The sequence below is a fragment of the Dunckerocampus dactyliophorus genome, chromosome 2, assembly GCF_027744805.1.
Source record: "Dunckerocampus dactyliophorus isolate RoL2022-P2 chromosome 2, RoL_Ddac_1.1, whole genome shotgun sequence".
Lineage (NCBI taxonomy): Eukaryota > Metazoa > Chordata > Actinopteri > Syngnathiformes > Syngnathidae > Dunckerocampus > Dunckerocampus dactyliophorus.
Window position 1 is genome coordinate 22,548,835 of NC_072820.1, and position 14,007 is coordinate 22,562,841.

The 14,007-nt window shown below is 39.1% G+C and overlaps 3 protein-coding genes and 1 non-coding gene across 6 annotated transcripts; 2 read left to right on the top strand and 2 right to left on the bottom strand.

The window, feature by feature from the left end:
- Positions 1-97: 97 nt before the first annotated feature.
- Positions 98-5,895, top strand: chmp5a (charged multivesicular body protein 5a). Its single transcript, XM_054766998.1, has 8 exons — positions 98-274; positions 477-581; positions 655-701; positions 869-962; positions 1,050-1,121; positions 1,677-1,785; positions 5,332-5,447; positions 5,531-5,895. Exons 1-8 carry the CDS (start codon positions 206-208, stop codon positions 5,579-5,581), a joined length of 663 nt encoding a protein of 220 aa, XP_054622973.1. The 5' UTR covers positions 98-205; the 3' UTR covers positions 5,582-5,895.
- Positions 5,896-6,089: 194 nt separating this feature from the next.
- On the bottom strand, positions 6,090-6,183 carry trnar-ucu (transfer RNA arginine (anticodon UCU)). Its single transcript has 2 exons — positions 6,147-6,183; positions 6,090-6,125 (listed from the first exon to the last, which is right to left on the bottom strand). It is a non-coding gene; the product is annotated as a tRNA-Arg (tRNA).
- A 202-nt stretch (positions 6,184-6,385) lies between these two features.
- On the top strand, positions 6,386-11,681 carry bag1 (BCL2 associated athanogene 1). 2 transcript variants are annotated; one of them, XM_054768588.1, is made up of 7 exons: positions 6,386-6,494; positions 7,316-7,444; positions 7,517-7,599; positions 7,673-7,756; positions 7,880-7,987; positions 10,905-10,967; positions 11,050-11,681. In XM_054768588.1, exons 1-7 carry the CDS (start codon positions 6,458-6,460, stop codon positions 11,137-11,139), a joined length of 594 nt encoding a protein of 197 aa, XP_054624563.1. In that variant the 5' UTR covers positions 6,386-6,457; the 3' UTR covers positions 11,140-11,681. The 2 variants fall into 2 exon arrangements, with proteins under 2 accessions (XP_054624563.1, XP_054624562.1); XM_054768587.1 differs by having other exon boundaries at positions 7,673-7,786; positions 11,050-11,677.
- Positions 11,632-13,146, bottom strand: myl12.2 (myosin, light chain 12, genome duplicate 2). 2 transcript variants are annotated; one of them, XM_054768589.1, is made up of 4 exons: positions 12,984-13,146; positions 12,384-12,593; positions 12,156-12,317; positions 11,632-12,057 (listed from the first exon to the last, which is right to left on the bottom strand). In XM_054768589.1, the coding sequence occupies exons 2-4, from the start codon at positions 12,565-12,567 to the stop codon at positions 11,885-11,887; spliced, it is 519 nt and encodes a 172-aa protein (XP_054624564.1). In that variant the 5' UTR covers positions 12,568-12,593; positions 12,984-13,146; the 3' UTR covers positions 11,632-11,884. The 2 variants fall into 2 exon arrangements, with proteins under 2 accessions (XP_054624564.1, XP_054624565.1); XM_054768590.1 differs by having other exon boundaries at positions 12,384-12,590; positions 12,984-13,128.
- Between the last annotated feature and the right edge of the window lie 861 nt (positions 13,147-14,007).

Here is a 14,007-nt window from a genome sequence, read left to right on the forward strand (position 1 = left end):
CATTATCTACTCTCACCACATGAGGGCAGCCGTGTGCCTCCAACACTCATTGGCTGGACCACCTCGCACCAACCAATCAGACTCTATCCATCACAGTCTCTCACTTCCGGGTGGCTTCAATGGCGAAATCCCTTTAACGTTTGGCGATATTGTGTGTTTTTATAAGGAAAACTAACGCTTCGTGTGACATAAGGACGCTGCAGAGATGAACAGAATATTCGGACGGAATAAATCAAAAGGACCACCGCCGAATTTGTCGGACTGTATCGGCAATGTGAGTACTGGCAAAGCTGGAGTGTATTGTTGTTTATTATAACATGTCTGCACCGTTAGTTAGCTAGCATGGTGGCAATAAAGAAGCTAATGCTGTTACTAGAACCTTTTATTCTAGTCATTCTATTGCATTATGTATTTATAGTTATATTTGTCAAATGACATGTCTGGTTATGTGGCCATGTATTTTGTCTTCTATTGAGGTGGATGCTAGGGGAGAGTCCATGGAGAAGAAGATTGGCAGACTAGAGGCCGAACTCGTGAAGTACAAGGAACAGATGAAGAAGATGAGAGATGGGCCTTCCAAGGTGGGACACATACTTCAAAAAAGACCAGAATGGCTCATGTAGCAACTGTGGTCCTATAATTTGTCCTTTGCAGAACATTGTGAAACAGAAGGCGATGAGAGTCCTGAAGCAGAAAAGGATGTGAGTACCGAAATTACAAACTAGATGTTTGTTATGAAATGTGGTTTGCATCATAGCCGGAGCAAACAACTGAAGGAGATTTTTCATCAAAAAGCTTTCGGGACACATATTACTGTTCAAAGATGATTCAAAAGTCACTTTTAGGTGTTGTTCTTGTTTTGAAACAGGTATGAAGGTCAGCGAGAACAGCTGGCTCAGCAGTCTTTCAACATGGAGCAGGCCAACTATACCCTTCAGACACTGAAAGACACCAAATCTACTGTAGGCTTTGTTTTCGTCCTATTAAAAGCCCTGTATACACCAAACATTTATAAAAACACGTTGTTGTTGTTGTCGTTCTTTTTCCAGGTGGATGCCATGAGGATGGGCGCCAAGGAGATGAAAAGAGCCTATAAGGATGTCAAACTGGATGAGATTGATGTAGGTGCATATTTTTTTTAGGACAAAACCAGTGTTATAATGTTATAACTAATGTTAAACTGGTCACATTGACATAAGTCCCGCAATAGCTGTCCTCGAATATGCCTATCACAGCGACAGTAGATACAAATAACTTTGGTGTTGTTGTGAGAGCCATCTGCTAGGGCTTTGAAGCTCAATTTCTAAATACCCTTGTCTTTGTCCATTTCTGCTCAATATTTGTTCCCGTTAGTGGCTCCACAGTCAACGCTACTTCCTCAAACTATGGTGTGAGCTGAGGGTCAGACAGGACGTGCGCACGTTAATGGCGCGTCAAAAAAATAAAGGTTACCTTTGACAGCCCTAGTTAAAACACAAAGACATTGGGAAACAAATGTTTGTCATTGGACAGTGACACTATTTGTCTCAAATCCCTTATACTGCTCACAGCCACAAGGGGTCTCATTTGTGCAATATTTAGCAAATTCTGTGATAGGCTATGATGTATTTTCAACACAACATGTTCAGGATTCTTTTATGACTTGATTCAGAAAATGCATTTGTTTGCTCTTCCAGGACCTGCAGGATCAGTTGGAGGACATGATGGAAGATGCCAACGAGGTCCAAGAGGCTCTGAGTCGCAGCTACGGCACTCCGGACATTGATGAGGACGATCTAGAAGCAGGTAATGCTTCTGACGATCTTGATGTGTCATTCAGTAGCAATGCATTTAACCACAAAAACACCAAAAGAATGTTCGTGTTTGATTATAAAAGTTTACAACTGAATCTTTCTAGTACATGCAGTTGCACAGAAGTGCTTGTATTATTGTGCCTGGTCCTATTATAACTCATAATAATGATAATAATAATAATAATAATATAGCTCAGAATAATTTGCACATAATCATTCATATTACTAATATTAGGCTCTAAACTGAAGAAAATGTACATAGCATTGTATAAAGCATATATGAAGCAGTAATAAACATAATATTGCAGTTATTGTTATTAATAATACCTAATATATACCATTTTGATTCATATTTTTTATATCCATAGTATAAATATAAATAATATACAAATCATACTGATGATGATGGCTATTATTAATGATACAATATGTATTAGTATTTTATATTTTCTACCTACATTTTTAGATGATTTGATATACTGTTATTATAAACTGCCACAGTATAATACAAACAGTAATTATAACTAATTATAATGATCAGATAAATGCCAAAGGATATTATTAATAATAAATATAACTATTTGGTATTATTATTCTTTCATGATAAAAAATAGTCTAATAAATATAAAATAATAATGTTTTTTTAAGTTACTGTAATATTTATAATCATCTTTATTAATTTTATTTTCGTGTTGAAAATGTTTATTAAATTACATAATAAACAGGAATATAATAGCAATAATGATGCCATTTATTGCTATTACTATTTCTTTATTTTGTTGTATTATTATTATATTACAGCTATTTTTGTGTAGAAAAATATTACAGTTACAGATTACAAAATAAATAACTATTAATATAATAGCAATAAAGGTAATCGTTAAGTAATTATATATAATTGCAAAAAGAGTAATCGTAGTTATTAAAGTGTTATAAGTGTATATATATATGTATATATATATATATATATATACATATATAAACTGTTAAAAGTTATCATAATTACATTAATATTTCTTTATATAATATCATAGCAATAAAAATAATCCTAAAATAATCATAATTATATACAACAGTCTTAAAAGTGATCCCTAAAGTAATTAGATCACTATGTATTTATTTTTATTCATTCATTTATTTTCAATGCCCCTTGTCTTCATTAGAGTGGTGGGGGCATGCTGGAGCCTGTCCCAGCTAACTTTGGGCAAGAAGCAGGTACACCCTGGACTAGGGATGTCCCGATCCACATTTTTTGGCTTCCGATCCGATTTTATTTATAGTCTTGCTGATCCGATCCGATCCGATCCGATCCCGTACCCATCGTTTTTTTGTTTGTTTTTTGCTGCTCCGGTCCGGCCGCTCCAAATTTGCAAAACAACAAATCATCAAAGTCAAATCAATTCTGTATAACAGGTGTAGGGTGTATCACACTTTTCCCAAGCAGAGCAAATCTGTAGAGCACATAAGGGCATTCAGATCAACAATACTATCTGCCCTAATGGCTGCACTAGCTAAACTAAGCGAAACCCGCTAGCTTCCATTCACGCTCCGTAACAGAGGAGTTTCCAAGGGGTTTCCCCGCTGTTTCGACATGTTTAGTAGTGTTTGTGCGGTCCCTGTTATAAGCAACCAGAGCGGCACCTCCTGTGCGAGCTCCCTACACCATGACGCAGCAGTCCGGGCACAGTGAGAGGGAACTACCGCTGTAGCTACAGAGCCGAATATCCAACGTCCAATGTGAAACTAACTTCACCACGTTACACCGCAGACATGTCTGCATCTGCTTGTGGTGGTGTTGCGTTTTCTTCTTCTTGCGGTGTGGTGGGAGTCGAGTGGCAACCGGCTTTGAGACGCATTACTGCACCTACTATGTTGGAGTGTGGCTCAGAGTTACGAACGTTATACGGAAACCGGATCGGCCAGATCTCGTGGCGGAAGCTGATATAATCCGATCTTCACAAATACAGCGGATTGGCAGCCGATCCCGATCCTGAAGATCGTATCGGGACATCTCTACCCTGGAATGGTCGGCAGCCAGTCACAGGGCACATTGTATTTAGGCCTGTCACGATAACAAATTTTGCTGGACGATAATCGATAATATTGACAACATTTTTCAGACCATTTTTTCATTAATTATATAGCATAATAAAGCGAATACATCGTATCAACAGCAATAAACTTTAATTTCTCAAGAGTATGTAATGTTGTAATTGGCATGTCAAGAGCTTTTAAATAAATTAAACAAACATCATAAAGTAAAAAAAGAAAAAAGCCAAAAAAAAGCCAATGAAAATAAAATGGACTCTGTCTCAGTCTCAGAAATTGCACTTAAATAAAAATCGCAATCATAACCAAAAACAACAAAACTAGACCCTGTCTTTTTTATGAAAAAAACACTCCAATAAAAAGCACACACAACAATAAAAACAAAAAATCTAATGGAGTATCAAGTAAACAAAATTGCACTTGAATAATGAAGGCAGGAAGGCTTAACATGTAACGAACGACACTGTCTGTGAGCGTGCACAATTTTTTGCTGTTTTGTTTATACTTTGCAGACGAAACGTCTCAGTAAGCGTTGGGTGAGGGCTCTGCTGAACCTCTAGCGGTAATATTTTTCCCTGTTGGGAAAACTGGACAGGATGGTTGTTTGAGATATGCGCTATCCCCTTCTTTGTTGTCACGACTTTCCAGTAAATGCTACATACCGGTTCGTTAGTGTTCATGCGCTCACCTTGTTCATTCTGTTTCAAACAGAAATATTCCCACACTGGGGTTGTGGCATAGAAACCATCGCTTTTGTGCCTTCATTCATACAGTATTCAAGATAGCTCACGACGCTAACTTGTGCTAACGCTAACCTGGTGGACTTCTGTGTATCAACCCACTGGCAGCCTCGCCTCCACCTACTGGGACAAAGAGGCTGGATAAGAGGTGGATAAGAGGTAGATAAGAGGAGGGTTCGCGCTCTCCGTTCATTCCAATAGCGAACCAACGCGCCCAGAGAGATGCAGTGAACCATCTTGTCGTAGCCTGAGTGGTATAGAGACAGACAAGAACTACTGACAATATCTGTAAGACGAAAACAAACACGCATGCACATTTCAGTTTATAGAGACCTGCAAAATTACCGACTTTGTTTTTATTTATCGTGTGATTAATCGATTTATTTATTATTGTGACAGGCTTAATAATATTTATTTTGTAATCTGTAATTGTAATATTTTTTACCCAAAAGTTGCTATAATATAATAATAATAATAATAATAATAATAATAATATAACAAAATAAATAAATAGTAATGGCCATAAAAATTATTGTAATTGCGATGATATTACTATTTATTATAAAGAATAAAGAAATAGTAATAGCCATAAAAATAATTGTAATTGCTATTATATTACTATTTCTTTATTTTGTAAGCTTATGAATGATATTTGTCTCTAATAATCAAGCAACATCCTTTATGTTGCAGTCACTGTTCTGTATTGATTGTAACATACATATTTGTAAGAAAAACAATGCTGCTTTCAGAGCTGGATGCTCTCGGAGACGAGCTTCTGCTGGATGAGGACAGCTCTTACCTGGACGATGCCTCGGCTGCTCCCTCCATCCCTGAGGGCATGCCTGGAGAGAGCAAGTCAAACAAAGTAACCCCCAAACAACAATTGAGTTTTCATCTTTTTTGCATAGATAAACGGGAATATGTAACATTTCCTTCTTTTATCTGCAGGAAGGTGTCCTGGTGGATGAGTTTGGCCTACCGCAGATTCCCGCCACTTAAGACGCATGCTACACGTTGACTGACAACACTTTAAGTTGAAATAATGTAGATTAACATTAATATTACATGCAAAAACTATTTGAGTACGATAGTGAAACTGGACGAGCATGTAACCGCGTAACACATTCAACATTTTGTTTGCACTGGTCAGTATTTATTTGGTTTAACTTAATTTTGTTGATTTGGTCAGTATTTTTGATGATTGGGTTATTATTAATTGTGTGTATGTCAGACCACCTTTGTTTGTCTAAATTGAGCGTGTCTGCAGATGATTTGAAACATGCAAATGTTTGAATTAAATCTGGATTTATTGATTGTTGTAGTTGACCATCATTCTGTGACATTTCTGTCAGTTGCAGTGAAAATTACTTTTTAAACTAACAAATTTGGTTTGGTTTGAATTTTCGGTAGAAGTTAACTTTCATTCAGTGCTGAAGCTTATGAAGTACAGTAATATGATAGAACTGTCAGTACTACTTTCAGTATTCGTTTTAACAGTAAAAAGCAGCGACTCTGGTGGGACTCGAACCCACAACCTTTGAATAACTTCACTAGAGTTATTTACTAGAAGTCCAATGCGCTATCCATTGCGCCACAGAGCCAGTTAGTTAAACTCCAGGAGTCACTCTAGAAGTCCTGCCTTCACTTGTTGCCTCGCATAACTAGAACGCCGATCTAGCGTAAACATGATTTTATATGTTTACTTTTATATCAAAATCGAACTTTGCCTCGGTAGGAACGAGTAAAAGCACTCTATGGTTAAAGAAGGAAAAGAAACAAGTATTTAAGTGTTTCCGGTGTCAACCGGAAGTAATTAGCTTGTTAGCTGTTAGCCGTGGTCTTCATGCTGTGGTTAATCTAAAGAACACATTTAAAATGTCTGAGGAAGCTATAACCTTGACAGTTGCTTACGGTAATACTTTGGTATTTATTAATTTCAATATATTCGATAGAAATATTTATTTTATGTCTCAGTCGTACGTTTATTTAAACAATCACCGGCAATGTGTCGCTAGCTAGCATATTAGCAACAGGCAAACTAACACAGACAGTAGAGCAGCGCTATTTAAATAAATTGCTCGAGGGGTGACATTTTTTCAGAAAGCTAAGGACCGGGGGCGGAATTACCCCTTCACTGTTATTCTTATTTAGTGTACAATGACAATGCAAGACCATACCTCTTTTTACTCCAACTAATGGCTCTCATTGTCATACATTTAAAATACAAGCAATACATTTGTGATCCTTCATATGACAAGAGTGCGCTGTTGTTATTAAGAACCTACTGCTCAAACGCTGGTCAAAAGTCACATTGTGGTTTTTAAGGAAATGCTGAAAAGATCTTCTATAATGTACAACAAGATTACTCTTTTTGTGAACCGACTGCAGAACCGCCAATCGAAGATGATCTACGTAACAGCACTCTGGTGTTTACAGGAATCTACTGAACTTTGAACTTCATTTGTGACAGATTTATCCCAAGGCCACCAGTTGAAGAGCCCTGCAGTAGAGTGTAGGCAGTGTGCAATGGATAAAGCAGAAAATATTGTTTAGAAATCTGATAGTACTGTAATATACTTAGTATTAAGCATAATGGCCACACTCCTCAAGTGTATGGTTTTATTTAAGAGTACATTTAATGTGTCGAATTGCAGAAATTTACAATTCGGCTCATTTGAATGTGTTTGCATGCTTTACTGTATAGTAATAATTAAATTGTTGTCTTGCCTACAGGTTCTACAAAGCACAGCATCACAGTAACAAGTCAGGAAGATGACAAGAGTCCAACTGTTAGGGACCTGGCAGACTGTCTCACGCATCTTACAGGAGTGCCTGCAGCCTCACAAAAACTCATCTTCAAAGGTACATCTTGGATCATTGCCATGTTTAAAATGTATGGGGTTTTTTTGTGAATTGTCGTGGCATTGCTTGCAGGGAAGTCGCTGACGGACATGGAGCAGACTTTGTCCAGCTACAGAATCAAAAGTGGTTGCAAACTCATGATGATTGGAAAGAGGGTGAGGCCTTTGTCTAGTTTGGTCCTAGTGTTGGTATTTTATCGTCAAGCTCTGACGACAATCTCCAAAACAGAACAGTCCTGAGGAGGAAGCCGAGCTGAAGAAATTGAAAGACATTGAGAAGTCCGTGGAGCAAACTGCAAAAAAGCTGGAGAAGGTGGACGGGGAGTTGACTGGACTTAAGAATGTGAACACGCTGCTTATGTTGCATTTTCTTGCATCACGTTGTTAGCTTGTAAAGACTGATGCGATACTTTGTCTCCGGTTGTTTTATTGTCAGGGCTTCCTGGCCAAAGACCTGCAGGCGGACGCTCTTGGTAAACTGGACCACCGAGTAAAAGTAGCAGCCGAGCAGTTCATGAAGATCCTGGAGCAGATAGACGCTCTGGTAAGCTTTTCATTCCAGTCATGAAATAAAACAGTAGCACCAATGCCAGTAGACTGCAACAGCCCAAAGTTTGATTTCAAAATTCCACTGAATAACTTCAGAATTGCCTTTACTCGTCACTTATACAGAGGTACAAGCTAAATTGTGCAACACTGGTCTACACCCAAAATGCAACTGAAATGAAAGTAGTGATTCTTGGCTAATTTTGGGTCACTGAGTACGCAAATGTTTAAAAGTGCTCATTAGCCCTTGTTTTAAAGATACACCACCCCTGTGGTATACCATATGCCCACAATTGGCAATGAAGGTAGGCCACATAATGTTGAATACGGAACCTCTATTCCCTTCACAAGAAGTGCCTAGTTGAATCTTCATAATCTTGTGACTGTATGCACATAAAGTGTATGGAGACATATCACATTGTGTATGACTCCCTATACATTACTACTGTATGTACTATGTAACTCTTTTCTAAGATAATGCATTTTGTATTATTTGCTGACAATACTAATATTTTTCACTCTGCGGATAACATGGAAAAAATTGCAAAGCTACATAATTACAGAAATTAACAAATTAAAAATATGGTTTGACTGTAACAAGTTATCGCCAAATTTAGGTAAGACAAAAGTAATGTTTGGAAATGTTTGGAAATTATAGAATGAACACACAGTTAATAAATGTATGGGGGTAGAAATTGCTAGTTCATGAAATACATTTTTTGGGGGTGATTATGATGACAAAATTGGCTGGAAACCACATATCAAACATGTACAGAGTAAAGTATCAAGAAACATTGCAGTCATAAATTAAGCAAAGAAGGTTTTAGATAGTAACTCACTCCACACTCTATACTGTTCACCAGTGTTACCTTATTTGCAGTACTGTGCTGAGGCTTGGGGCAACACCTACAAAACTGTATACATTAACTATCCTTCAGAAGAATCCACAAAGTTGGTTATCAGGAACACACAAACCCATTATTTCTGAAGTCAAAGTTACTCAAGCTTACTGACATTGTCCACTATCAAACAGCACAAATAATGTTTAAAGCAAAAAACTAAACTATTACCAGGAAATGTCCAACAATTGTTCAAAAATCAGGACGAGTGTCATAATCTAAGGAAATAATGTAACTTTAAGGAACCAAGATTTCATGCTACCAGAAAACGTTTTTGTTTACCAGTATGCAGGGTGAGACTTCTGAAGGGGTTTGGTGTGGAACTGAACCAATGTACAAATATGAGGCAGTTTAAAAGGATGTATAAAATTATAATTCTTAAAAGGTATGAGGGTGAAGGAGGTGTGGCTAATCACTAGGTGATTTATGCGCAAATGTGTTATTTATTTTTGGTTATTATATGTATTTATTTTTGTATTTGTGTGCACTGTGCTTGTATAGTACATTCCATGTGCTAGTGTATATGGATATATAGGATGTGTGTGTATGTATGCATGGGTGTATATATGTTTTGGAGATGGAAGGAAGTAATTTGATATTTGCTTGAGGACAGGGGGTCGGAGTAAATAAGTTTTACTTTTTCTCACTCCTTTTCTCACTCCTTTTCGAATATATAATTGATTATGTTTATTTTCATTTATTCGAATTTATTTACATTATCATGTTGAGAGGAGGCTGCACGGTGGACTAGTGGTTAGCACGTTGGCCAACACAGTAACAGCTTGGAGATTGGGAGGACCTGGGTTCGATTCTCCCCTGGGCATTTCTGTGTGGAGTTTGCATGTTCTCCCCGTGTGCGTGTGGGTTCTCTCCAGGTACTCCGGCTTCCTCCCACATTCCAAAAACATGCAGGTGAGGTTAATTGACGACTCTAAATTGTCCATAGGTATGAATGTGAGTGTGAATGGTTGTTTGTCTATATGTGCCCTGCGATTGGCTGGCCAGGGTGTACCCCGCCTGTCGCCTGAAGTCAGCTGGGATAGGCTCTAGCATGTCCCCACGACCCTAATGAGGAAGAAGAGGTATAGAAAATGGATGGATGGATGTTGAGAGGAAAAGTTGTTTTGTTTTGGGCCTGATTCAAATATTCGAAAAAACATTTCAATCAATCAATGTAATAAAGAACCTCTCATGTCTTTCAAATCAATCATGACGGGCAGCTGTTGTGGAACTGCTGTGCCCGTCACGAATTCTGCGATACCACTAGGGCAGTGCATAATCCAATCAGCACCAGACCTGTTATCATGGTTCTGAATAGGTAGACGTCTTCGATATCCTCCATGGAAAGAAGAATCGCCAGGCACATGACCTCCCACTTCCCCCGACTGTCCATCACGTACCCGGCGGTGAACGTTCCGTCAGGGCAGACAGGTTCCCCCGAACCCGAGCTTGTCAATTGTGTGGCGAGAGCAGTTGATTTGGAGAGCAGTGCAGAGAGAGGCTCTTCAAGTATCAGGCAGGACTAAAGCGAGACATAGAAGCAAAGCAGGTAAAATAAGCCAGAGGACAGGGGTAAGATGCCACCGCCTTGTTGAGAGCCAGCAGAAGAAGATAATAGAAATGGAATGAATCCGTTCCAGGGTCAAACTGTCAACATTGTAAAACCTTTAATCGTAATACCTTTAACTGTACAAGGCGATGTTCAATTATTGTCTTAAATGGCGCAGTTGTTTTTTTTTAAGTGGAAAAAAAGAAGTTAACCACGAACCGTAATGAAACAGGCGCTGATGCAAATGGCAACACTTGCTTTGAATGTGACCGCCTACTGCTTGCACAAAGCCATACGACAAGCAAAATGCATTTCATACGGGCTGAAGTGATGTTACCGAATGAAGCCAACAAACTTTGCAACTTTAGAGACTTAAAATGAGTACAATCAGGCTGAAAATGAGGCTGAAAATGTTGATGAAATTGTGAATTTTACGGATTTTAGTATTTTTTTTTTGTCGTCAACAGAGCGTCCCGGAAAACTTTAACGACTGCAAAATGAAGAAAAAGGGCCTGGTGAAGACGGTGCAGGTTAGTTGTTTTTTTTTTTTCCTCATCCCCCCCCCGCCGCCAAAAAAAACGAGAAACACACATGATAAAATGCTGTTTGCAGGACTTCCTGGCACAGTGCGACAAGATGGAGGCGTGCATATCAGACCACCTGACAAAGATTCAGTCTAAAAATCTGGCTCTGGTGGATTAAAAATGTGTAAAAGTGTTGCTCTGTGAGCGTGCTGTGTACAGAAAGCTCATTCTTGTGTATTTATAGTGATGTGGCGAGAGGTTGTTATAGCATTAACACTGATGCAGACCTGCCATCCCGCATTTTTTGTGCTAGACATTTTGACCCTTGACATACAGTACATTTTTTGTTGCATTGAAGTTACGTTTCTGAGCCACGGGACTCCACGCATAGGTGGAATTAAAAGCTCTCGTCCAATCAGAGCACCTGCATTTTCATCACCTCACACCTTGTGAGGGGGGTTACGCATTAATTTCATTAGGGTTGGCAGGTCTGCATGTATATTAGCCTTTGTAGATTCCATTACACGTCACAAAATGCAGCTCTGGTGGGACTCAACCTTTGAATCAGGTCTCCAGTGTATTTATCTAGAAGTCCAATGCGCCACAGAGCCAGTTGCCAATTAGCTCCTGTTTGCAAAACACATGGTACATAATGTGTCATATTTCAATATTTATGTATGCAAGCATTTTATTAAAACAATGACAGCAGCAGCTTCCTTTTTTTTATCCATGTTGGCTTCTGCACCTCATCTCCCAGAAAACCATCAGTGCCATTTTTATGAATACACATATTCAAGTTTATACAGACCCCTAGTGATGTTCCCACACATGTGCAAATGAGCTCCAAGAAGAAGAGGAAGCGCAATGGAAGCTAAATGAGAACCTTCCAGTCGTGACAGAATGAAGCCCCTCAAGTAGCGCGGCTAATCGTCCTTGTCTTTGGCACCGTGCTTTAGGATGCGTGTGAACGCCACATAGTTAAAGTTGCCTTTCTTGTCAATGGGGGCCTCGCGGAAGAGCTCGTCCACTTCCTCATCTGTAAACCTGTCGCCCATGGTAGTGAGGAGCTCGCGGAGGAACTCTTCCTGGATCAGACCTGTGGATCGATGACAAACCAACAGGTTCATTTCAGTTATGCAATGTAATGTGTTTGTGTGAAGTTGTGGCATTTTTTGGCATTGTGTGTTAGCTCACTAGTTCCCTCCTCGTCGAAACAAGCAAAGGCATTGCGAATCACATCCTCAGGGTCGGTGCCATTCAGTTTCTCTCCAAACATGGTTAAAAACATAGTGAAGTTGATTGGACCAGGGGCCTCATTCATCATTGCCTCCAGGTATTCATCCGTGGGGTTTTTACCTGGAAAAACAAAATGTCACAGGTTACAAGAGCAATAACATACATTAGTCATTTATAATCGTGTACCTAATGAAGCCAACATGTCATGCAGGTCTTCCTTGTCAATAAAACCATCCCTGTTCTGGTCTATCATGTTGAAAGCCTCCTTGAACTCCTGGATTTGAGACTGGTCGAACATTGCAAACACATTGGAGGTAGCCCGTTGGGGACGCTTCTTGGTGTTCTTTCCCTTGGCTCGTTTGCTTGACATGTCGGCAGCCAGTCGGTCCCCTCCTGCTGGAGAATAACTTTAACATCAACACAACAAACAATAACAAGTGACATGTAGCCTAGCAAGCAAAACGGTGTGCTTTCATGTTTTGCGGGAGCAAAGCAGTAGCATCACCCTTCGAGTCATTAGCTTTAGCATACCTCTGAATACAGCCGAAATACTTGTCCACAAATCATTACCGTTACAGAGTGCTAAACCATTATTATTGCTGAAATTCTGCAAACTAAACATGTGTTACATTTGCGTGGGCTAGCACAACGATGTGACCTAGTTTAACGGACGATTAAGCTAGGAGACAGCTAGCGTTCACGACCGCTGACTCACAAAAATTACTATAATTTCAAACAACTGTGATGCAAAAAAGACGATCAATTTGTACAAATAAAGCCACTCACTTTGAAATGTTCAGGTGCACTCGCCAAATAAAACAGTAGCCCAGTGAGCTAACGATGATGAGAAGGTTGGACTCGTGTCGCTGTTTTACTTCCTGTTTACCAAAACGGACCAATCAGAAGCCAAAAGCCACGGCACTATAAATTAATAGGAACTTGTCATTCACTTCGTAGTACGCCCTGCGCGGGTTTGGCCGCCATGATGGTGAGCAGAATCCAGAAACACTGAATCGCAAACATGTAGTCGGCACACTGCTCAGCGATTAATTGCTTTAATAGACGGTCCAAAAGACCAGATTTGTAATTTTTCAAGTTCCTCAAAAACAAATACAGGTATGTGTTGTGAAAATGTTGTGAATTTATAACACTGGTTGTTGTAAATAAACAGGACAGGGGTCAAGACTAATTGTCCTACTCAATATAGCTTTAATCTAAGTTGTTTCTCTGGGTGATTGGTTGAATTAATGGTAATGGCAAGTCAATGGCGATGGTGATTTAGGATATAAAGGGGAAAAAGGAAAGAAGGAAAAAGAAAGAAACTTTCTCATTCTTTGACTTTTTTTTTTTTTACTTTCAATGTTACCAACACATAACCATTAACATACAAAATATTAATACTTATATAGATAATTAACTGGAAGTATTTACACAATGCAACATTTCTTTCAGTAAAGGCGTTGTTAATACATCTGCTAGACTATAGCCTAAATCATTCATCATTCATTGTCTTGAGTAAATAACATTCATTTATTTCATCAAAGTGTAAGCAAAGCGCACTCAGCGCAGAAATAGAGAATACATTGTACACGGTTGTGCGCCTAGCCCCGCCCATCTTTCTTGCTCACCATCATGGCGGACTTTCTGCTCCATGGCGTCCATTCATTTGCGGCTGTTTCGCAGACGTATTCATTTAGTGTCCTTGGCCTAAAGTACCCACTGGTCTGAAGTGTTTCGTGCCTACGTTAGCCGCTTGTTTTAGTTTTGTTTCGACTGATTATTTTGTTTAATTGTTGCACGCGCTATTGGT

Excerpts from the sequence above, each read along its gene's own strand:
- myl12.2 (XM_054768589.1), bottom strand. The coding sequence starts at position 12,567 with ATGTCAAGCAAACGAGCCAAGGGAAAGAACACCAAGAAGCGTCCCCAA. Across the intron at positions 12,318-12,383 it reads TGACATGTTGGCTTCATTAG|GTAAAAACCCCACGGATGAA; the intron begins GTACACGATTAT and ends TTGTTTTTCCAG. Across the intron at positions 12,058-12,155 it reads TTTCGACGAGGAGGGAACTA|GTCTGATCCAGGAAGAGTTC; the intron begins GTGAGCTAACAC and ends ATCGATCCACAG.
- bag1 (XM_054768587.1), top strand. The coding sequence starts at position 6,458 with ATGTCTGAGGAAGCTATAACCTTGACAGTTGCTTACG. Across the intron at positions 6,495-7,315 it reads AACCTTGACAGTTGCTTACG|GTTCTACAAAGCACAGCATC; the intron begins GTAATACTTTGG and ends TCTTGCCTACAG. Across the intron at positions 7,787-7,879 it reads AGTTGACTGGACTTAAGAAT|GGCTTCCTGGCCAAAGACCT; the intron begins GTGAACACGCTG and ends TTTTATTGTCAG.
- chmp5a (XM_054766998.1), top strand. The coding sequence starts at position 206 with ATGAACAGAATATTCGGACGGAATAAATCAAAAGGACCACCGCCGAAT. Across the intron at positions 275-476 it reads TGTCGGACTGTATCGGCAAT|GTGGATGCTAGGGGAGAGTC; the intron begins GTGAGTACTGGC and ends TCTTCTATTGAG. Across the intron at positions 963-1,049 it reads TGAAAGACACCAAATCTACT|GTGGATGCCATGAGGATGGG; the intron begins GTAGGCTTTGTT and ends TTCTTTTTCCAG.